Source organism: Brachionichthys hirsutus, chromosome 12 (assembly GCF_040956055.1).
Source record: "Brachionichthys hirsutus isolate HB-005 chromosome 12, CSIRO-AGI_Bhir_v1, whole genome shotgun sequence".
Classification (NCBI taxonomy): domain Eukaryota; kingdom Metazoa; phylum Chordata; class Actinopteri; order Lophiiformes; family Brachionichthyidae; genus Brachionichthys; species Brachionichthys hirsutus.
Window position 1 is genome coordinate 9,046,885 of NC_090908.1, and position 24,180 is coordinate 9,071,064.

The 24,180-nt window shown below is 41.7% G+C and overlaps 1 protein-coding gene across 1 annotated transcript; it reads right to left on the reverse strand.

The window, feature by feature from the left end:
• Positions 1 to 1,595: 1,595 nt before the first annotated feature.
• Positions 1,596 to 22,373, reverse strand: wnt6b (wingless-type MMTV integration site family, member 6b). The gene is made up of 4 exons (XM_068746093.1): positions 22,294 to 22,373; positions 13,062 to 13,282; positions 3,301 to 3,605; positions 1,596 to 2,057 (listed from the first exon to the last, which is right to left on the reverse strand). Exons 1-4 carry the CDS (start codon positions 22,371 to 22,373, stop codon positions 1,596 to 1,598), a joined length of 1,068 nt encoding a protein of 355 aa, XP_068602194.1.
• Positions 22,374 to 24,180: the final 1,807 nt, after the last annotated feature.

The window sequence follows — 24,180 nt, forward strand, 5'->3', positions numbered from 1 at the left end:
AACGCATATACGAAACACTTTCTCTCACACTTGCACACATTCAGTATCAAAAGAAAGCTAATATCCAAAGTGCATTATTACATTAGCCCTGTGTATCATAACAGATGAGCAACAACACACATTATATACATTGTCTTTATACCAAACAACACCAGGTGAACAAAGGCTTCTCTTTTGGGTTAGCAGAAAGAGGCAATCCCAAAAAGGTTTTCTCTTGATGAGCTTATTGAGAGAGCCCCCGGCAGCCGTCGTATCCAAAGTGCTACTGGAAGAGATGGAAGTGAGTCGTCTTGTCATTGTGTCCGTCTATAAATAAAGGTTTTTGCTTTCAGACTCGGTCCACTCCAGCAAAACATGGTGTTGACAGCATTCTTTGAACATGAAAATGGGATGCCCTTTATCTTTCTTTGCATTTCTCGTGCAATATTTGAAACTGCCGTCTTTAGATTTGGAGTGCCTGATGAGTCAAACTTCAGGGTTACGGTTGCTGAGAGACTGATTGATCTTATTATATATATATATATATATATATTTTAAAGATTTAGGGGTGGTGAAGTGATGAAGATATTCCTTTTATACCTACTGAATACTGCAGTGTTCTTAGACTGGACAAAAGTGTGGCCTGTCAATACCAGTGAAAAACACTCCCATAAACAGCAACTGGCTGATCACAGTCAAGCAGCCGTAAGAGAAGGCACAGCAAATGTATTAAGCTTCAGGCTTCTTGACATGTTGGAAAAAAGTTAAACAGAGTATTCACGGTGGTATTTTTAAAAACGCAAGTGAAAATAAGTGTAAATCAAACACTGTGTGTGTCTTACCATGCGCAATTATAAATATGAGCTACACAGAACTGTAACACAATTCAGAGTAACTTCCATGGCCAGGGAGCATATCTAAGACAACCATCCATTTGTTGTAACCAAGACAGATCGAGACTACTTTTTCCAATTATCTTGAGGTGTAATTTTCAGGTGAGCAGCAGCTGCTAAAATCAACCACTGATGGTTGTAACTGAAAAGTAGACCTCACTACTATTCAAAACTTTCATTTAGTGCTTCAAGACAAGCTGATGCCTGAAACCATTTGGCTCGAGGGATCATTTCTATGTTCACAGGTCTTCCATCGTTGGGTCTGACCCATAATTTAGGTATCAGAGAAAATCCAGCGGCTCTGCTCTACGACTGGGCGCAAAGGTGACCGCCATGCAAAGGTCCCTTTCTCTCATTGAGATTGAAAATGTCACATTCTTTGGTCCTTTTTTCATGTACAAAAAAAAAAAAATACAATAAAAGCAATTAAAATAGAAATATACTGTAGGTAGTTCACAAGGAAACATTTCTCAATTTGACTTTTTCAGTCCCACTTCCCATTTCTCCTTTCTGAGTTCATGTGATCTGTTGAACCGCTTGAATCAAACCAAAACTACCAGAACAGGGACCAGTAACATTTCTGGAACCATTGTGTGACCGTGAAAAGAAAATGAACACCACGGAAGTCCAAACGTTATCCTTCTGCAACTAAAGCGAAAACCCATCAATAACAGAAATAATTACAATAATTAAGTCCTGTCGACCGCTCTCCACCTCAGTTCGTCAGTGACAGAGACTGAGCTCTTTTCGGACCAAGCATTTCTTGCACTGGACCACACAACACCAGTGGAAACGACAGAGACAGTTCTCCTCGAACATCACCGTTTCCTGCCGGTAGCCTCGCTCACAGCACAGCAGGTCACAGCCACTGATGTCCATGGCTGTGCTGTTGCAAATGCGCCCCCGTGTCCCAAGGGAACCAGTTTTCCGATTTGCTAGGCAGAAATCGGGCGACTCATCAGAGTAGATCAGATCCTGCTTGTCCGGGGGCTTTATGTTTTGGCCGACGGGGATCAGGGTCTTGCCGTCGTTGCCGCCCATTACTTTGAAGGCGCCATTGAAGCGTTCGAGCAAGCGATCGCCTACCTCACGGAAATGAGGCATCTTTTTCCAGCATGTGCGCAAGGTGCATGAGCCAGAGAGTCCGTGGCACTTGCACTCTGTCCTCATGTACATTTTCACAGCCTGTGAGGGGGGGGGTAGAGGAAAGGGGTGGGAGGTTTTAGGGTGTCGGGTAAGAGAGGAGAGGTGAAGAAGGGCAACAGATGATAGAAGTAAAAAAGAGAGAGAGTTGATCAAACACAAAATAGGACAAAGGGAGCTCTTAAACTCTGAAGTGAATGAGAAACACTTCTGACAAACAAGTTCTCTAAAGAAGTAATTTATTATTGTTTTCTCCTGATATATTGCAGACGAAGTCAATGGATCTCGCTGTCACTCACTCACTCACTCACACACACACACACACACACACACACACACACACACACACACACACACTGATAGATAGGCAAGATAAAAGCAGACGCTATTCAGAAGGAATTTAACTCCATAACCCCCCCCCCCCCCTCTCTCTCTCCTCACCGCCTCTGGCCTTCCTACATCTAACAAGCCTTGACAACAGATCATTCACTTATACTGCACATAATTAACTCATCACACACGCACACACTCGCACACACACACTTGCAAATTGTATATTAGTACGCACGCACGCATGCATGCACAAAGAGACATTTGCACGCATCATAGCACACTTATTTCTCAATGTCTGGGCATTTGAAGGCAAGCCCTGTCCTTTGTTGTTCCTTCGCTAATGCTACAATTGGACTTTACCCAAAATCCTCCCCTCCCCTCTACCTGCCTTTGACCCCGACTAACGTGAACTTTGTGACTCCCGTGGTTTGCTTGTGCATGCGTCATCATTTCTGCAAGTGGCTGTAACAACAGACCAGCAGGAGGGCTGAACGTAAATGTGATCTGGTCGGTTTACCACATTCAGGTAAGCGGCTGACATCAAAGGTTGCTACTTTATCCCCTCTCTTTTGGTCGCATGCTGGCTTTTCAAGGCGCATACTTTCATATACGCAACAAAGATGGAACGTCAAACTTCTACAAGGACTGGAGAAATGTTAGAAGATACCTGCCTCGGAGGCTCGAAAACAAAATGTGTGGCACGCTCTTGTTTTTGTGTTTCAGAAACCCGATTCTTGTAAGAATATCAGCTTACGCCCGCTACACAAATATGGCTGCAGGCGATGTTTTCGTGTTCTTGGAATGATGGAACATTCCAGAGGACAAGGAGCACCTTTGCTGCTAAAACCTTCTAGCGAAACACGTTTAGGAGTAGCTGAGATGCATGTGCAGTGCATTGTTGCACTGCTATACCCAGCTGCACCCATTAGAGGTATAAAAAACGGATTCTCACCAGCCTTCCAGCCTCGTTGTTGTGCAAGTCAATGAGTGTCCTGATGTCACTCTTGCCCCGTCTTCTCTTGGCATCCATAAACTGTTTTGACTTTTCATAACCAAACTCCACATCATCTCCGCAGCCCCCCCACTCCCACTTGACTCCGTCCCCAGCAGAGGAGGATGAAGGCGGCCGCGGTGGTGCTCTGTTCCTGGTTGCCTCGCAGCCGCACTGCAGGAGGTCTCCCATGCTGCAGGCTTGTGTCACTGCATGGGTTACACCAGCCGCTGTGACGGCATAAACAAATGCCGTCTCCCGGATATCTGTGGTATAGGGGGGGGGGGAGAGGGCATTACGCTTATTGATTGGTTACTTCGATAGATCATTGCTAAAGGTTTTCCAGAATTTGCAAGAATAAAATAATAATCCTGTTGGAACGGGAATACAGAGCGTACCTCTGACGCAGGCAGAACAGTCTTACACATCTGTGTTTAGCTTGTCAGAAGCATCTGTCTACAAGGTTTTGTGGAATAAGGTTTTTCCGTAAATGGAGCGAAGCCCGTGAGCGACTTCGGGCGGACAACTTGAGATGTACTGCTGCAAACACACATATGCACAAAGCATGTCTGATTCCCCTCCAACATCATCCACACACCTCCCCGGGTTTATTTCAGTTGCAACAATTTCCCATCCATCTTTGCCACTGCTGCTCGTACAAGCGCTGCGTTTCCAGCACCCACCGCATTAGCATTCACCTGCAGTTTTCTTATCACTCCCCAATGCATCCATCCATATAGATATCTGTGGAAGTCGGAACCTAGACTGAAAAATCTAAATATGTTATGCTGCTGTAATAAACGTTTGAAATTTGGAGTTTCTCTGCCAATGTCTCGGCCACCAACAAAACATTTTTTTTTAATCCAGGCCATAGTTTTTGTATAATCCTGTTGACAAACAAAAAAACAACAACAACAGCAGCCAACCGACCATCCAAATGAATAACTGACCGACCAACATGAGAGAAGATAACATCTTCTTGCAGATCCTATTAAAAGCCAGCTACACAAATTGAGCGCAGAGGCAACCTCGTTTCCTGATTTCATGCTAACTAGCTAAATTAAATAAATGAAAGCTAAAAATATATATATATTGGAAGAAAGGGTTTTGAAGAAAATCAGATAGTGACACTTGTGGAGAGAGACCTGTGTACAAATAATAAACATGAGTGCATAGTTAGGACATAGACATAATTCACAGACGCATGGATGCATTCCATAATAATTCAAGGGAATCAATTACAGGTTTGATTTGCAGCTCAGCAAGAACAAATAAAAGAAGAGAAAGAATGTAACTGCAGTTTAATATAGCCCAACACATTCAGACATCTGTTGATCCCTGTGTCGACAAATCGGAAAAAGAGAAAGCACTGCAAGTGAAAGAATTTAGTTTCCATCCATCCATCTAGGCCTCGCGGCTGCCATTAAGGCAGTCTATGTCGAAGCTGCATGGTGGAGGATAAAAGCATCTTTCTGTCAATCCTCATCCATTACTGAGATCTCCAGCGCCACTGGATTTGTGGTGTTGAGAGGATAGTTATTGTTCCCTCTTACATAGACATTCGTAAACATGCTGGTGCATTCATGCACACCACAGCTGCTGCTTTATTTCTGGTGCAGCATTTAACCCTCATGGCTACAGACGAGTCTGACCACAACTGCAAATTGATTATCCATCCCCACCGGTGGCTCAAACTCAAGATGGCTTGTCCTTCGTTATTGCAGCCGTTCTCATTCAATTAACAGCAAAAGAGCAGATATGAATGAACCTCAAGAGACCCACTGGGATGAAATAAGAGAATGCTTGAACATCTTATTCATTCCTTGTCTTTATAAAAATAAAAAAAACAATGTGCAAACTATGATTTAAAAAAATGCCCTCAGCCCACATGAAACTTGTTTTAACCATAAACTTATCATTTTAAGCACATCCAATGAAAAAAAAAGAAATTATGTCCCAAACCTCTTTTTTTTCTATTCCACAAAATTGATTTGTGTCAGCTTATTTGTATTGATGATGCATTCAATGAACATAGACACATTCGTTTATTTAGAAAAGAATTAAGTCTGGCGTGCATAACTGGCTGTTGAGAGTAGTTCCTAACAATTGCAGTTTGTTCCTGTCTATCATTTGCTAAGAATCACCATGACAACCCATTTTGGAAAAATGCACACATACTAACATCTTGCAGAATTGGGGTCTTTTCAGGCAGATCTCTTCCGAGATACAGAAGATGAGACGCTCGGTACGAGTCGAGAAAAAGAACAGCTGCTTAGCTAGTCATTGTATGTTTGTGTGGAGACTAAGCAAAAAGGACTTTTATTCCTAAGAGCTGGAAGGCGGTGAGCGTGCAGTCACCACCACTGACACTGCCAACTCCATATCGCATGATTCAGTGAATGGGATTCATTAGGAGTGGTAAAACACACACTGAATGGGTGGCGTGCGACGAGACCTGCACACCCCAGCATGCCGTGATATCAATACCAGCTGTACACCCAAAGATGTCTCCAATGTAGGTGTGTGTGTGAAAACTATTGTTTTATGTACACTCAAAGCATTTATGGCACAGAACAGTCAGTTTCTTGAACATTTGGTGTGCTATTCTAACACTTAATGAAATTAACTTGAGCCACTTCCACAAGGCACGCCAAGAAAAGTGGGGATTAAGGTCTAACACTTGACTTAGATGAACACCGCAAGTTCAGTTCAAGCTCACGCAATCAGCGATCAGGCAGTAACAAGTTGAATGAGAAGGAAAGAATAAAGAAAGAATACAGCTGGTGAGAATTAAATGTTAAAAAAAAAAAATCAGAATGGTGCCTAAAGGCTTTAAAAGCAGTTTGGAGGAATGAAAAGCATAGGATTTAGATGCATTTGTGTCATTAACTTTTAATTTAAATATCATTATTGAATTTTGTGTTATTGGGACGGAGACTCTTTTTCTGGTGTACAACCCTAAGCCTTTGATATGACTTACAGATAATTAAACCCATATAAATGTCAATCGAATGATCAATTTGATTCATTTTCTATTGATAGGTCAAATGTTAGAGCACCTTGGCAGAAAGGCAGCAGCTACATAATGCCTTCTCTGTTGGTGTCAGTGTAACAGGAACTCTGAGGGAGAACCGAGGCCAAGCCTGACGACTGCTCTGGAACACGTTTTCCCAACATGCACTGCAACTGAGTTTGATCCATGTTAAACTTGCTGAATTGAAAATTACTGGTTAATCTGTTCAGCCTGGCCATGGTCCAGTGGGTCTTTTTTTAAAAAATCTAATTATTTGTTTCGGATTCACTTAATAAATCACTTAAATGTGCAAAAGCACATGTTTGTCTGTATGTAGGTATGAGAATATGTATTGTCAGTTCTCAAACTGTGTCTATCTGTGCTGTATGGCATCCTTGCAGCCCGGCTGAGACCACGCTTTGCTTCTCCGTTTCAGCGGAAAAGGGTTAAGATTTTCGGGAGCGATAACATAGATGAATCAAGATGTGGCATCTCAAAAGCATCCCTGGATCCATTTAAGAGACGTGTGGAAAACATTTTCTATTGCAAATGCTGCAAGAAATCTGCTTGAAACAAATGCTATGTTAACATAGTTTAATTCAAGAGATTACTTTGTGATCTAAATATCACAAAAATTGTTTGCAGATTTGATTTTGCAGGGAGCAACATTTTATTCAACTAAAAAAACACAGACATTCAGAAAGAGAAAGCTAAACAGTCAGGAATAGGAAATAAAGGGAAGGCATAAAGATGTATAGAAATGAGAGGGGGTAATGTTAAGCATTAAAAAGAACCAAAATGTGAATATGTGTTGCATTGTGTTTTCCTTGGAGACATCAACTCCAAACAAATTCTCTGGCATGGGGCGTATTTGGGCCTGTCTTCGTCTGCTTTTTATTCCAGAAGACCTTTGTGCAGGAATTAGCACATATTGTTTTAATACTCTGATTTTTAAGCAATGATCCTGGCAGTACTGGAATATTACAGCTGAAATTAGTTAAACGTGAAATTGCTTTAGTCCAGATGAGAATAGTTAAATATAAACATATTTGTCTATCTCTACTATGAGGCATTAAGGAAGATCGATTACTGATGGCCGGCGGTCATGTCAGGTACTTTTTTTTCAGGACACTGCAATGTTTTCTGTAGCATGTAGTCCGTTCTGTAAGATTTATTCTGGCTGAGGATCATTGCATGCAACACTAAATTAAATATGATGCAGCAGTAGGTCATTCACAATCAGTAAATGTGAGTAGGAGTATGTGAGTATCAGTAAATGCGAAGTATGAGTTAGTAATATTAATGATAATTAGTACAAGATGAATGCAACATTCAAAAATCAATAGGATGCACAAGAACAACTAGTAGTAACACTTGTCTAAAGTTATAATAAAAATAAAATGTGACTTTTATATTCAGCACCAAACTGACTATGCTAATAATGTCAGGAGGAAAAGAGGACATCATTTGATATGTCATATAGATTCTGACAATGAACCTCGCCTAAACTAAAATAGATATTTTAGGCTTTTTCTGTTATGGCGTCTGATTCTTTGTTTGTTTGTTTCATGGTTTTAAAAGAGGATTGTGAACAGTGGCGTGCAGAGCAAAGGATTATTTGCTGCTCATATTGAACACAGCTGCTTGTTAACTGTTGGAACATCACGCTCCTGCTGCAGCATTAGTGTCCCTCTCCATCAGGGTCAGCTATATTCTGGATCGATCATAATCATTTCCAGGTCTGTGCATGTGGATTGAGGATGACAGTCCTAAAGTCCTGTCAGAGCCACAGCCTTTCTTTTTGAAAATGTTATTTGTGCTCCTTAGTGTGGGTCGGTTTTCAAGTGATTAACAAGTTCAATGCCAGAACACACAAGCAAGTATTCAATAGTTTATTACTGTGTAAAATAGATTAAAAAAATTAAATAAATCTATTCTGTATGTATATGCAAATGAATGCAGTGCAAATACCATAATTGGAATCAAGGCCATAATATCTGTACACTTACTGTACTCCTTATTCACTCTCCAGAAGGACACACTCACACACACACACACACAGTACACCAACTATCATGACCTTTCAGTAAAATTGATGGCTTTTATAGCATCATTGTATGCTGGCTATGGCTGCTGCCGTGTTTTCACAATGAGAAGGTTCTGGATTTGATTCTGGTGCATGTCTGTGTAGGTTCCATCTGGGTGCTCTGGCTTCCTCCTACAGCCAAAGAAAATCCAATATAGGTGAGTTAGTGGCTCAAAATCTTCCGTAGGTATGAATGTGGCTGCTTGCCATTCAATATGTTGGCCCTGTTGTGAACTGGCAACCTGTCCTGGCCCCGGAGATAGAGTAAAACACAGAATAATAACGACAGATCAATGGCAAGAAAGATTTAATTCCACATGATGGAACTTTTAAGATGGAAATTAGTTTCCAGTCTTGTGCAGACACGTCCATTAATAGAATAAAGGTGTGAAAGGGCAGTATCTAAGATATGTTGTGAAATGAACAGTGAAAAAACACACGTACACACACACACACACACACCTCTGTCCTTCAGGATCTCTTCTAGTTTGCTCTCGTCTAGCGGCATCATCCAAAAGTCCTTCTGTCAAAAGTGGGTGTGTGTCGTGGCACATGAATGACTGAGTGCTTGGTATTTCAGCAATAAATCTGGAAATGTGTCATATAGCTTATTAGACAAATTAAACCCACACGCACAAACACACACCTGCATGCGTGCAAGTTGTTGCTTTTTTCACTCCACTGACAGATTTACAGACCGTTTCTTATGTGTTAAGCAGCAATGTTACCCTTTAATGTTCTGCAAAGCACAGCAGAGCTTCTGGTTCTATGTAGGAGTCTGAAGTAAGCCTGCAGTTTTAGCTATGCTCCAAATACTGTCTTTATTTGATGTTTCAAAATCAAAATAATTTATCAAATAAATTTAGACCGTATGCAAATAATCTTAACTAAAAATAATTATCCGAAACCCTTTTCAAAGTATGCATTTGAAGAGAGAAAAAAAAAAAAATCTGGCCGCATGATGCATCCACATTAAACGGAATATTTATGTCAAGCTCAGTGTGGTAAATTAATTTTGTGGCCTATTTAAAAGCTGTTTCATGTTGGCAAGAAAAGAGTAGGGGGAAAGTGAATGCCGCAAAACCTCCTAAAATACAAACAATGGCTGACACATTTTCCAAAGCCATCCACTAATAGTCCACCAGATGCTCCTTATCTCTTGCAGTTGTTGTTTTGGTGGGAAAATAAAGTTTGCGAGAAAGTGAGGCAGATCACGTGTTAGAGTTTAATTCAAAACATTTATAAGATATAATTAAAAACAAATGAAAAAGGAGGTGACTCGTGGACAAATATATGGACTGACATGCTCAGACTGCACAACATGTCACAAAAATAAATCATTTCCATATAAAGTCTGGAATAATTGGAAAACATCTATATGACATAAATCACTAAATGGAGGTCAGTGGGGTTAAGTAAACCACTCAGGGAGAGCGAGCAATAAATACTAAAGCACTTTTATTTTGACATTTACTGGCGCTACGTCATGATAAACAGCCATCAAGAGCAAATCAATGTAATTGAGGACAAAGGTTTCAAAACAGAGGAGCACTCCGGCCTCTTATGGACAAGACGGAATATAGGATTAATTAGGAGGCAGTCTTCTGCTGGTAGATTATTGCCCCCGCCTTCCTCTCTCTTCCACTCTCTCTCTCAATCACTGCATTATTTAACTTTCTTCATCTTTCTCTGACAGAGACTGAAGGAAGTGGTTTTAATCATGTATGAAAAAACATAAGCTATATTAAAGTTAAAATGTAAAAGAGAGACAAAGCTTGCAAGAAGCTCAATGACACAGAAATTAGAATTAAAAGTGTCCACAGGGGTTTAACCCTTTAAAGCTAAATGCATCATATTCGATGGCATTAAATTATTTTTTATACTTTTACATAAGTTTGAATTTTTTTTTCTGAGGTATACAATCCGAGACATGCATTCGCATTCTGCTCGCTCCAGAAACTCCAGATGTAAGAAAACTATGTAAATTAAAGTTCATATATGCAAATATCTTTTTTTTTTTTTGACAAATTTGTTAGAAGGTTCAAAAATAAATACTTTGGGTTTTTTTTAAGTAGATTTCTCTGGCAAGTATTTCATGGTTTACATGTTCTATTGATCTAAATCACTAAATTTAATGGATAACAATAAATAAATTAAAGAAAAAAAAGGTTTCAAATTACCCACTGAATCCTGAAGGCTTTCTGGACAAACTGAAGTTAATATACCAAAAATCTAGTTATTTTATAAAGCTCTCATAGACAGTACTAGGCAAAGGGAGAACACAAGCACACAATGAAACAAAAATGCAAACAAATGAAAAATGCAAGAAACTAAATTTGAGAGTATAAAGAACCAAAATGAACCATGTTAAAAGGAGGGTGAGCATAAAGTGCTTTCAATTAACATAACCGATTATACACAGATTGTCTTATGGAATACATTCATGGTATTTACAATATTCACTCAAACTATAGGCTCTATGAAGCGGAGCTTCCCGGAAAGATCAACAACCAAAGCAAAAATCTCATGAGGAGTTTCTGACTGACAATATTCATTAAGCTCAGATGTGCAATTTGACAAGGATGGATCAGAATGACCCGGCTGTGTAATTCCTTACTTAAGCCTTCAGATGTGTCACACCCTGATTGACCAAGAGAGCGAAGAAGCAAGCTGCTCCGGCTGGGTCATCAGTTCGGTCAACAAGTGATCTGATCTCTAATCAACTAAGGTGGTTTTGAAATTGAGATAAGATGAAAATGGAAAGGGAAATAAGGGAAGCACCAAATAGAGGGACTGCTACATCTTTACAAATAGGCACAGACCTTTCCTATGGTAGAGACTGAAAATAAAAATGCATCAGAGGTTGTGTACATTGAGGATGAAGAAGAACATTTATTTTGATTCATCCAATTGCTACTATTGAAAGTTCAGATTAATTTAGTTACGTGCAAAAAACATAAACATGAAAACAAATCTTCTAGAGTCATCTTGTTTTTAATGAAATGCTTAACACATTTTATCTTGTAATGTTGGTTATCCCCTGTTTGTTGTCTAAACGTGCAGAGATAAGGGCTCTCTGTAGTACCCAGTCAAAGAGTCGTCAGAGACAGGCAGCTCTCTTTGAGTCTAATCATACAAGAGTAAAACCAACACAGTAATTGGAGAAGACCCAACGGTGACCCAACATCAGTTATATTACAGACTTCAAAGAGCTGGAGGAAGATGTTAAAAGATCTTAAGAAAGATGTTAAGAGAAAAGAGCAATTTTGGCTGATCTTTTCAAGCATGCCCAGTCTGATGAAGATGAGAGGCAGCCAAGTGTGAATACGTCTAGTCTGAAGCACAACAGATACCCTTGTCTGCTGGACTGCCATCAGACAAGGGCCTTGCATCAATGACCTCAAGCTGGTGGAAGGCCCGTCAGCTGTGGTCATGAGGTCATGTGTTCAAATCCTAAAGTACTGATGGCTGAAAGATGGAACATGACAAGAGCCTCTAGCTCCATCTACCCATGTACATTCAAAGTGGGACCTACGCGCCTGCATTCCACCAACACATTCTGTGTAGAGGCAATTAAAGTGCAATGTGGGGGGTCAGACCAACACACTTGTGATGATTTGATGGTGCATCATGTGGGCAGCCAAAACTGGAAGACTTGAAACCCAGCCAGTAGCCGTTTGAACCCAAGTCAAAGAAGGAGACAACAGAACAATTAGGAGTTCCATACCTTCCGATTACTGGACAACATCAACAGTCATGTAAGCAGGAAGGAAAACCCGTTCAGGTGAAAAGAGGAGAAAGGCAATATCTCTATAGTGGTACCTCTTCCACTTTGCCGTTTTGTGTAAATATAGGATTATTCTGAGGTTTATACCAGCAGCATGTTTCAAAAAAGAGTTGGAATGGGGTCCTCAAAATACAGGGAAAGTTGTGGAACACTTTATTGGAGTATTCCACAAGTGAAGAGGTTACATACGTATCAACCTTCGTCAGTATGAATGTCTTGTTTTTCTACTTTATTCAAATGCATTTAATGTTTAAATGGATTTGCAATATGCATGTGTAATGACATTTTATATTATAATCTCAGTTTTTTGGAATTGGGGTTTTACATGACCTCAGGGTATCGCTCTGTCTTGTCAATAATTTCTATATGGAATTGACATTTTTAAGCTCCAGTAGCTCTATTGATTATACAAACAAGAAATAACATGTCAGTGATCTTGAGCAGGGCCTCCAGGCAAATTTGGGTACATTCAGATAAATCGAGGCAGGGTGTTTCTCTGTCAGGCGACAGAGCTTAGCTTAGCTTAGCAAATGGACTGGATCTGTCAAAAGGTAACAAATCCTTTCTATAAGAACATTTACAATGACAATGACTTGTACGTCTCACTGGGACGCCAAGGCTTGTGTGTTGCTTCATACTGAAAAGAATACAACTTGTATTCAGTTTTGAATGCGGTTCTCAGAAGCCCATTTCCTGAAATGCCAAACTATTACCGGTACTCTACATAAGTGATAACAACATCCATACTGAAATTATAGCAGTGAATTACAGGATACATTTTTTAAATGTCAGATAGTAGTCAACAAACAAAACACACCCATTCCTCTTGTACTCACCTTGCTGCAGTACTTTGCCAAAGTACTTGTTGTGGCTTGTGCAGTTCCACCGGCGGTACCTGAACTGGTACTGGCACTCCCTGACGCCCAGCCTGGCCCCTTTAGCCACCTCGCTGACAATCTCAGGCTGATTCTGGCACAGCTCAGCCTGCTTCCCTGCCAGACGCTTGGCTTTTCTGCAAATGCTGTTGGGATCCATCACTAACGGACTGCCCACTGCCCTGGAAGAATTTAAACAATGTCAGAGAATCAGGCAAACCAGTCAGCAACATGATGACAATGGAAATGTCCCACTTTTTCTTTTTGATGCGCGTCACCTGTTAACTTAATCACACCGTAAACAACGTGGCTGCTCTCATCACAAGCCACAAACCAAATGCAGTTTACTCGGCTTTCCAACTGTGCCCACCGCTTCTCAGCTGTGACGGCAACGCGCTTCATGAATAAACACGTGGGAGACAACAGACCACCGAGTTTCCCCGAGGCATCGTATAAGGCGCTGACGTCAGATTCACAAGTCTGTGTTTTGCTGTTTGGCCTGCTCTTGGGAGAACTGTTTGGTCCTCGCAGTTGGAAGTCTCTTAACAGACAGGCCTTTTGCATTTGATCTTAATGCTAAGCTGATTTTGGTCAACCAGAGGGCAAGGCGTTCTAGATTTCCGGATGATACCTCAGACTTCTCTGGAGATTTTGGACGAGTTGAGAACGTCACCGCTTAAACCACACATTTACTCCTCGAATCAGCACTGCTGAGAAACATTCCCACATTAAACCAATCTAAATTCAAAATGTACATATTATATTACGAGAACAAGTCAAAGGGGGGAAGGGGGGGTCTGAACGTGTGGGCACAATGAATCAAGCTTGCATCGGGTACTTCAAATATAAAAGCATTAAACAGACATCTTGCATTTGATGCATATGGATCCTGGACCTCCACAATAGACTTGGCAGATGAGTGTATATAATAAAGACAGATAGTTTATTCTAACTCTTAATGGGAAAGAGGGAATTGGCTTTGCCATTTAAAAGCACTGCCCGCATTTGTGGCCACTTCAGTGGCATAACAGCAAAGTGGTTTCATGAGATGACTCCATTTCCAATCAGTTCCTCCTCCTCCTCCTCCTCCTCCTCTCCTATCCTCTTCTATCCATCTACCATGCAGTTGTTCCATGTGTGCTGCTAGCATTTCTAACATTTTACATCTCACACAGAATTTCATTTGCACCGTCTCTCTCACGACTCGTCTCCCAAGTTGACTTTTAGTCACCTAATGTGACCAGACGTGATCCACATGAAATTGAAGTCAGAAGGGCGTGCGATGATAGAGAGAGAGAGAGAGTGAAAGCAAAGAGACTACCTCACAGGCTTTCATTCTGCCTTGTCCCTGTTAATCGCACCGCCTGATATCATTCATCTGCATTGAGAGTTTGTTTTAAGAAGCAGAACAAACACTCTTGCCAATCCCCTCTCCTGGCGGTCTGGTACAGAGCCACACACACACACACACATACACACACATCCTCTCACACTTCATTCTTGTCCACATCATGTTTTATTTGAGTGAAACTATTTATATTACAGACTAATGTGTCGTCACATGATGGAATGGATACACCGCTTCCCTTCCTCGGGAGTCTTGTCTCAACTAATAGCATCACGAAAAAGGAAGAAATCTTCTGTTATCCTCCAGAACGCTTGATAATGGGAAGAATGGATTATAGTTATGTTTTTATTTTTTCTAGTAATCTATTCTAATATCTCTGTTTCTCAAGATGACATTGGGAAATGCATTTGAACCTGCAGCGTGAGCCATAATATCTGGTGTTAAGTGTTAATCAGAACTAAAATTAGTATAAATGCTCTCTCACTCACACATACCTCAGGGACACCCGTTGCTGTATTCCTTCTATGATTATTACATGTATCACTATGACAACAACACTGTATTTTCAGCACAAATGCACTTTGCATGAGTCAATGAATGTGTGTTTTCCTCAAGTGTGTGCGTGTCTGTGTGGGAGTCGTTCAGACAATTCATACAGTCAGTCTGTTATGATTATTATAATTAGCAGTTACGGCTATATCACTTAGCAACAACTCAACCACTAGTCATTACCAGCAGCAATTGTGTCATGTGTGTTTATCTGTGTGTGTGGGAGAAAATGAATTTGTGATTATGCGTCAGATTATTTCCATACAATATCGAGTTGGGTTTTGTTTGTAAGAAAAATATGTTGTGTTTGCTCATTTGTGTATTTGAATGTGTGTGTGTGTGCCATGGGCACACTATAGCTGCTGGGTTTTTTTTTTTTTTGTAATGAGAGGTGTAGCCTTGTAAAAAATCATGAATGTACTCGAAGTCCAGGAAGCAAAAAAATAAAAATAATTTGACATTTGCAGAAGAGGTTCTTTATAATTCCTTCTTGAACCAAACCAAAGATATAAAGAGGCATACAGCAATAGCTTCTGGGAGATGGGATGAAACAAGAAACAACCTTTCTGTAAATCTAATGCCGTCATTTTCTGTGGAAATGATGAACCCTGTATTTAGTTAATCTATGATTGGCCAGTAACTGACAAATAATTAATATCAACATTTTATTGTAGGTGAACAGTTGTACAGCAAATGAAAGTTAAAAGAAACAAGAGATAATCAAGAATCAGCAGGACTTAAACCCGAACGTAGGATCATTAGCTCAGCATACGTCAAAACAAAGGGTCTTAACAAGTCAATTATTTTAATAAGAAGACAAGTGTTTAAAGAATTAACACAGATCATATCCATAAATGGATGAATTGCATCAAAACTGAAGAACCAAATCCTTTTGCAATATAAACCACATGGCCATGGCAGGAAGCAGCATCAATACGCACACAGTGCAGACGCAGCAGGTCATTTTGCAGCTGAATGTATGCAGAGGAAGCGGTGCACAAAAATGACCGTTTCCTAAATTCGGCAAGGACTTTTGGGCTATAACTGGAGGCTGTTTTGAGGACTCCACTGGACTGGAATCAGATAATAATGAGAGGAGAATGGTTGGAGAACATTTTTCCAGCAAAAACTGGAGTGAACTGAGGTGGAAGAGCGCATTGCTGGTGATATACCCAAAAATGGGGTGCATCGATTGGATAATAGGATACTTGCATGCACTTAGCATTCTTTCCCTTGTTTGGAGATGGGTACATGAAAGTGTGCCTCCCTGCAAAGTTCAGGAGAACATGGAAAGAGTTCATTGTAGACTCCAGAGAAGTGTCTGTCCAAAAGCTGAAGTATTTTAATAAGAGCCCTTTAAGGAAGTCAATGCATCACCCGGGCATGTCACATCGACATCTATTCATCACCTGACAACAACAAAAAACACACATACAATGTTTGCACAGTCTTTCTCCCCTGGCAGGTCGACTCAAACTGAACCTACTCGCGTAGACTCCGCCTTCGTTCACGTGTCTTTGGTTCACCTCTGCTCCACGTGTGTGCTCGAACTCTGAAATCTGTTGGACTACCGAGTCGTTCGAGAACAGAGGTTCCACTGTACTTGCTTTTGAACTTCAGAGAGTCTAAATTAGTGTTTTCCTTGTTAGCCCAGAGGAGACATTAGCCATGATTTCCAAGAAATAACCAAGTAGACATATTTTTTTTTCAGGAAATCATGGACTGTTTATATTGAAATCTTCAAATTCTTTGAAATCCTGCTTTGAGACACATTTTTCTTTAAAAAAAAGGTTGGGCTGTTTTTTCAACAAGCATTGAACCTCTCCTCTTCTGTGCTTGTGAATGACCGATCATTTAGAAGATGCCCCTTTTGTGCTCAATCACGAGAGCCTCACTTCTTACCAATGAACTTCTTTACCCATGGAGTAATCTCATCATCTTTTTTAAGAATTACAAAACCTTTTTTTTCTCCCCAAAAACTTTTGTCACCTCTACGTCAACTGTCTGGAAGGCTTGGATAGACTGTGGTTTGTGATGTGGCTGCAAATATCTGTGTGTGTGTGTGGGGGGGGGGGGGGGTTCAATTGAAGATATTGGAAATAGATAGCTTAGTCAGTGTTTCCTGGGCTCAAAGCTGGGTCACAAAGAGATTAAACATCGTTGCACAGAGAGACCTCAGGTTTCATTAAGCATCTCACAACACCCTAGATAAAGTGCTGTACTGTACGGAGCCCTTCTTTCTTTTCACTCCGCCCACGAATGAGTGAATTTCATCCCTCCTTAATCCCTCAAGTATGCCGGAGATGAAGACAGTCACGACAAGCGCTACTCTGAAATGCCAGAATGAGAGAGGAACAGAAGGTCAAAGAGAGACTGATAAACAGAGGGCGTCTAAGGGTAGGAAAAAGATGGAGAAAAACTTCTGTGTAAGATGAGGAGACAAAACTAAAACACATGCATCTGACTCCAACGAAATCAAAATCATGTGTGAATACAAGTCAGTTAGAAATAAACTAAAGAAGGATTTACAAAGCAATATATATATATGTTTTTGTAATTAGCAAAATATAGATTTTGCATCAGTAGTGGGCTGCATGTCAATGTACTTCAAAAGCAATTTCAGTTTTGCTTAAAAAAGGTTTAAGGTGCTGCCAAGAAAACAATAAAATAAATCTGTTCAAATGTCTAAATTAGAAAAAGCAAAACTTCAGCATATGAACAGTTTTAGAAATGTGATGAGGATAAACATTTGCAGACAGACGGACAGATGGAGAGAGCAATAGATATATCCCCGGGTATCATACGGTAGGGATAGCAAAGCGATAAAGCAAGGACAAAGGGATGAAAATAAATGTGAAATGCATCTGGCATCCCAGACAAAGATGATGGAGGATGGATGGGAACAAACTGAAGAACTTGCAGTGGCACCATATTTCCACTCACAGTAAATCACAATCTTGAATGATGCTGTGTTGGCAGTTTTAGCCAATACAATCCCAAACTTCACATTTAACCAAAAAGGCACAACTTCCTATTTATGTGCTCTTTAAAGAACACAATTTCACATATGCAATTATTGGATCATTGATAGGTTTAACCAGAATACGATATAAAATAAGGGATTTTGAAAAAGGCCGGGAAGAGAAAAAGGAGGAAAAGAGTCAAATGACACCTAATCAGGTATTAACATTCATTTTAAACAGCCTTTTACTCACTTACTTGCAATATGGGGGGAAACAAATAAAAAAAATACTCACTCTTACTTCACCCCCAAACTCCAAAAGGCATTAAAATGTGTAAGACTGCATGTTAACATTAAGGATAGGTTAGCTTACAATGTTTCAACCTAACATCTGTCTGTTCCAATAACTATGTAGCCCCTTTCTGTTGAATCTAGAGAGACATTTTGACGTGCTTTAGCCATTCGTAACTTCTTCCCTATATATTTCTGGATGCATGCACACACACACACACACACACACACACACACACTCACACACACAAACATATTTAATTCAGTTCTCTACCCTCTATCTGCTGCCAAACCCACAGAGTCATTTAATCTTTATCTGTACTCATCTCTCTGGTCCTGATTAGACATCTAGCGTGGCAGACCAGGAGTGGAGTGGACAAGATAAGATCAGTTACAATGAAGCTCTCCTCCCGTGATGATGCTTCTTACTCTAGGGTCTGTGTGTGATTGTGTGTGTGTGTGTGTGTGTGTGTGTGTGTGTGTGTGTACATTGTTCCCACAACTGTATGACTGAATGAGAGCATTTGTGCAGCTTTAAATTCATGCTAAAGAGAGTAACTGGAGTCCAATGGTTGTGGATGTATTTGGACTGACACGCATAAACACGCAAGACGAGATGAATGAAAAGCGCAGACACACAGAAATGCAGTGTGTCTGTGTGTGTGTGTGTGTGCGCGCGCACATGTAGGCCTGTTGCAACGCTCCGGGCGAGTCTGCGACACACACACACACACACACACACGCAAATACACTTATATACCAAAGTTGGCCCTGCTAAGCACTGCAGTCAAACCAGAGTAAGAGAGCAAAGACATTCCTCACCCTCCGAGTCTCTGAGCTGTGCTCTCTGCTCTCAGGCCAAATGATTAGAGCTCTCTAATCAGCAGAGGCTCTGAAAGGACAGCTATCATCTCTCTCACTCTCCGCCTATCGCTGCAGCTCCCTCTCTTTTCCTTCAGCGACAACCTATCTGCACGACAGGTATTTTCCTACAACAGACAAGTGCAGTTCAAGACGTATGAGATAGGGACACTGAAGTGCATGAGACAGAGAAAGGGAGACGCATGATGGTATGTCCAGAGGCTTTCGACAGAGAGAATCATTGTCCAGGCGGAGCAGGGTGCGAGGCACAGGTGTGGTTCTGGCCTGAGAGCCACTGTGTCCCTGTGTCTCATGCAGAGAGCTGTCCAACAAGCGAGTGACCGAAATGAGGATGACAACTTTTGTCAGTAGGGATAAAAGGAAACAATTGATTCCTCGGCGTTGATGCACCAATATTTCATGGCTTAATGTAAGATAAATGTCGAGCCTCAGAGGGTCTGATAGCAGCGGGGCACGAGCATGAGCACTGCAGAAATGTAATAGTGATCTCGAAAGGTAAAAGCGAATCGGAGTTGATGTAACTAGATTTGCAACTGATTTTTGAATCTGTAAATGGGGTTTTAAATGAGAAAATGTAATATTTTTCTGGATCTGATCCGGATGAAATTCAGTGATGAGATAGAGACCCCCACCCTACATGACTGTGTCAAATGCCATAAATATCGGTCAATAATCAACCGAGATATGTTACCGAACATTTCAAAGTGGTCCAGAATCCAGAATCTCTTTTAGATGGTCACCAAAATGTAATCATTTCCTGAAAATGTCATCAAGATCTCTCCAGACCTTTTTGAGTTATCTTGCTAACGGACGGACGGACAGACAAACAAACACCGGCGATTACATAAGAATGAGAATGTCACTTTTTAGATTAGGAGAAGTGTGTTTGTGGGTATTAAAATTACTGATGCTTTAGCTGCAAATGGTGTAAAAGCCCAGCATCCACATTATAGCCTCTAATTGCTCCACCTCCTTTGAAATTGAATTAGCCAGTAGATGAGAAGATTTTGCCAGATTTAACCTGAATTAGGTGCGTGAAAGTTGTCATATGTGAAGGCGGAGTAAACAAACGACCCCTGCAGGGGCATTGTTTTACCCTCCGTCCCTTCACAGCCGGGTCAGCACAGTTCAGCCACAGGCCAGAGCCCCTCCGGCTCAGTGAACCGTTGAGACCTAAATTTCATATTTCAAGCACATCTTTATCTTTCTATCCAAACTGTAATGCCACCTCTAAAAAAGGAAAAACAAACAACAACAAAGATATCCAGTCTGGCATTTTAGCATAGAAAGGGAAAACAGAGAATTTGGACGATTCCACAGACCCAATCAAGGATTTTTTTTTGTTTGTTTTTTTTATCTCTAACCCTTTCAATCAGTCAAGTAAATTTCTTATTTATATGTCAGTATCGCAAATCACAATTTGCCTCAAGGGGCTTTACAGTCTGTACAGCAACACCCTCTGTCCTTAGACCCTACAGATAAGGAAAAACGCCCAAACAAAAAAAAACTTCAACAAAGAAAAAAAAACAGGAGAAGCCTCAGGAAGAGCAACAAAGCAGGAATCCCTCTCCAAGCACGCAATCAATGCAATTAGATGAACAAAATATGGCAACATTTACACATTTTAATTACGAAAATACAAATAAATGTGGAGATTAGTCATCCCAAATGTCAATGTTGTCAGTTTATAGTCATTACAGCTGCGTAGGAGTTTCTGTGTGCCTGATCAGCAGTTGGCGTCGCCGAGCCAAGATCCCAATCCTGTTTCCTATTTAGTCCTTTGACAGAGAGCATAAACGGAATAATATGTGAAAGATGATGGAGAGCATGAGACGGACAGAGCGGAGGGTCGTCCAGCTGAAGCTCTGCAGAGCAAGCAGACTGTCTGCTCTGCAGCCGACCACTCCTTAAGCCTCATTGGATGTGAGGCGCTCCTGTTCGGCAAACACACGAAGCACATGTGAACTGTTCAAAGGTTTAAAAGACACATCTTTGTGAGCGCATCCTAAAAAAGTGTGGGTGTATGCAAGTTACTTTTTTTTAATCATCAACACAGATTTTGCATCCTTTTTAGTGACACCCAAAGACGATAGAAGTTGCTCACAGGAAAATCATAAAAGGGGGGGGGGGGGGGGGGGGTATACATCCTCTAAAAGCTGCCAATCCGCCTGCCAGTCATACAAGGACATTCAGCAGACCTCAACAGCCTCACTGACACTCCAACCCACAATGACCTTGACTGGGCTGTGAATGAACAGTGGGAGGATTCGCTGAGAGAGAGAGAGGAAAAAAAAGAAGAGAAAATCACAAAGCTCCACATTCAAACGCTGCCGCTTTGCAGAAGTGTGTGTGTGGGTAAAGGAGAGAGGGAAAGAAAGCCCCTAATATTAGATGTTGGCTAAGGAAACACTGCGCGTACGCACGCACACACACACACACACACACACAATAATGAACAGACGGAGACACACACTCGGACTGAAAGTATGTTATCAGCAGATCTGCAGAGGCTGTCTATCTCTGACTGTCTGTCTGACTGTCACACACCTACAGAGCTGAGCCTACATGGATTGTTTTATGATGACATATCCACAGCGCCTAAAGGGCCACCTGACATTCCTGACTCTGAACCCCCACTACACACACACACACACCTTCCTGCTCTCCTCCATGTATTTCGCAGCAGATACCCCTTTCATCCTGCCCCTGCTTCTTTGTCCCGGGGACCCATAACTCTGATATTTTCAATTGGTGGCACATGTTTTTCTGTCTTTATCTGTAGATTTCTGTACAATTTAAAAATCACAGAATAAAAATGACACAATAATTATAAAGAACTCTAAGTTTTACCAAACGGACATCTATTTTATTATCATTTGACTGCTGGCTGCCTATTTGGTCCATTTTCTTTTTTCTTTTTTCTTTAATAGATGACCTCTTGTCTCGTTCCAGAAACGTGATTATCACATTCAACCAAATACCCAGAAGTGAAGCAGACAGTTCCCGAGCTAATCCAGACTCGTGTTAAAGTGAAACGCCGGTAACGCAGAGGAACAGTGCTGCGGCTACGTTTGCGCACGGAAATCAAACACAAATACCTACATCTCAGGTTAACGTGAGGCACGGGGGGGAGGAACACGTGGTGGACGAAGAGCACTTACCACCACAGTCCGATGATATTGACGGGACACAGCAAGATAAAGAACAGGGCCAGCTGGATCCGCGGCAGACGAGCCGTCATGATGAACAGCGAAGGTTCTCCGGCTCAATGTAAATTACTGACGATGATTATTGTTGATTACGCACATATGGAGGACTTTGCGTTCTGACCCGGACGCTCAGCGGAAGCTCAGTGGGGAGCAGTCTGTGAACATGAGCGCAAAAAGTTCATCATCCAACTCCTCTTCTGTCGGGCGCATCTTTCAATGCGCAGGGAAGTTGGTCAAGAGGCGACTGGAGAGATGTCCGCGTTCAAAGGTGTGGTTAACCTCTTCATCGTCGCTCTGCTCCCGTCTGTCGCGGCGCGTTATGCTCTCAATATCGGACTCCGGGAGCGACTCCAAGCAGCAGCAAAGCCCCCGAAAAGGCGCACCGGACAGCTGGAGCTGCGGGGGTTTGCGGGAACACTCGGAACTTCAGTGGAAACTAAAACACTAGTTTTGAATGAAAAACGACGTCTCCTCTATCGTTAATAAAGACTTTAAAACAATTAAAGCCGTGGTTCGCGCGCTGCGCGACGACCTGACGCACTGATGACCTCCGTGAACGCACTTCCATTGCGCACCGGCTGCAGGTAGAGGAGAGGCGTGACGCGTCTGCGTGCCACCGTCTGCCGATGTGTTTTCCTTGGATAATAAAGGGAGGAAAAATGCGCTCGTCTTCTTCCACCTTGGTGTGACGTCGCTCTGGGCGAAGTGGAATTCTCGCTGTCACTCAAAAGAAAGAAAGAGAGAGAGAGAGAAACTGCCAAAGTTTTTGGAGGACCCGGTTGAGCAGAAAAGTAGCAGGCACGTGCACGCGCGCACAATGCACACATCTGACATAAATTGTGTTCCAAGGTGGACAAGTAAGAAGAGCGCGTTGCTTGAGGTGATGGTACCTCTCTGATGTTGGTGCCAGCAAACTGGCATGGACTGCAGCCATTCTAGTGCGTCTATTGTCCTGCGTGTGCGTGTGCGCGCGCACGCGTGCGTGTGTGTGCGGGGGTATTATTGACTATCTGGCCAAGGGCATATCCATTGAAATTCAACACCACTGTACTGTAGATGCCCATAAAAGCTCTGACACAAGACTTCGTTCCACTGCAGTGATGCAATCAATCACCGGCGCAGCAGAAGGTGAACTCACCCAGTCGAGGATCGGCCAAGATTGTCTTGCAGGAGAGCCTCGGTTCCAATCTCTATGCTGCTGTGCACGGTCCACGACCAAGCGCACGCTCGGACACCTACCCGAAGGTTAGCCATGAAAAGTCTTGACCAGCCGCGTGCAGTTTTGCGTGGAAGCTGCACAAACGAAGGTCGTCTTCCAGCTATCAGAGCAATGCTGGAAGTGCATGACGGGAAATGTCATCTTTTCCTTTGGGTCAAAGTTCAAAGTGTGATTTGAAATGAAAACCCAGGTATGTGAGCTGTCGAAAACACCTGTCCTTCCTGTGAGTTACCGCTTTCGTGTTTTATTCTTAATGCAAATACTGAGCACATTTAGCCTGCTTGTAAAGTATAGATGTATCTGTTTTATTTTTTTAAACCTACCTTACTGAGCTGCTTGGAAGACACATCGAACGCCTCAGCATGTCAGAGCTTTGCACGAGCTCACGAACCCTCTGGAATCCACTGGAACGTTCAAGTCAGCCAACACTCTGAGCCGTGACTGACATCCAGTCAAGCTGGTCCAAACGTGGCTTAATCCCCTGCGTAGAATAAGAATATTAAGACCAACGTTTCTCATATCTTCACCTGTGATCGTTTGCTGTCGTGCTCGCTGATGACTCGGTTCAGGTGTCATCATCGATATACTGTTGCATGACAAAGAGTGTCGAATCAACCAAC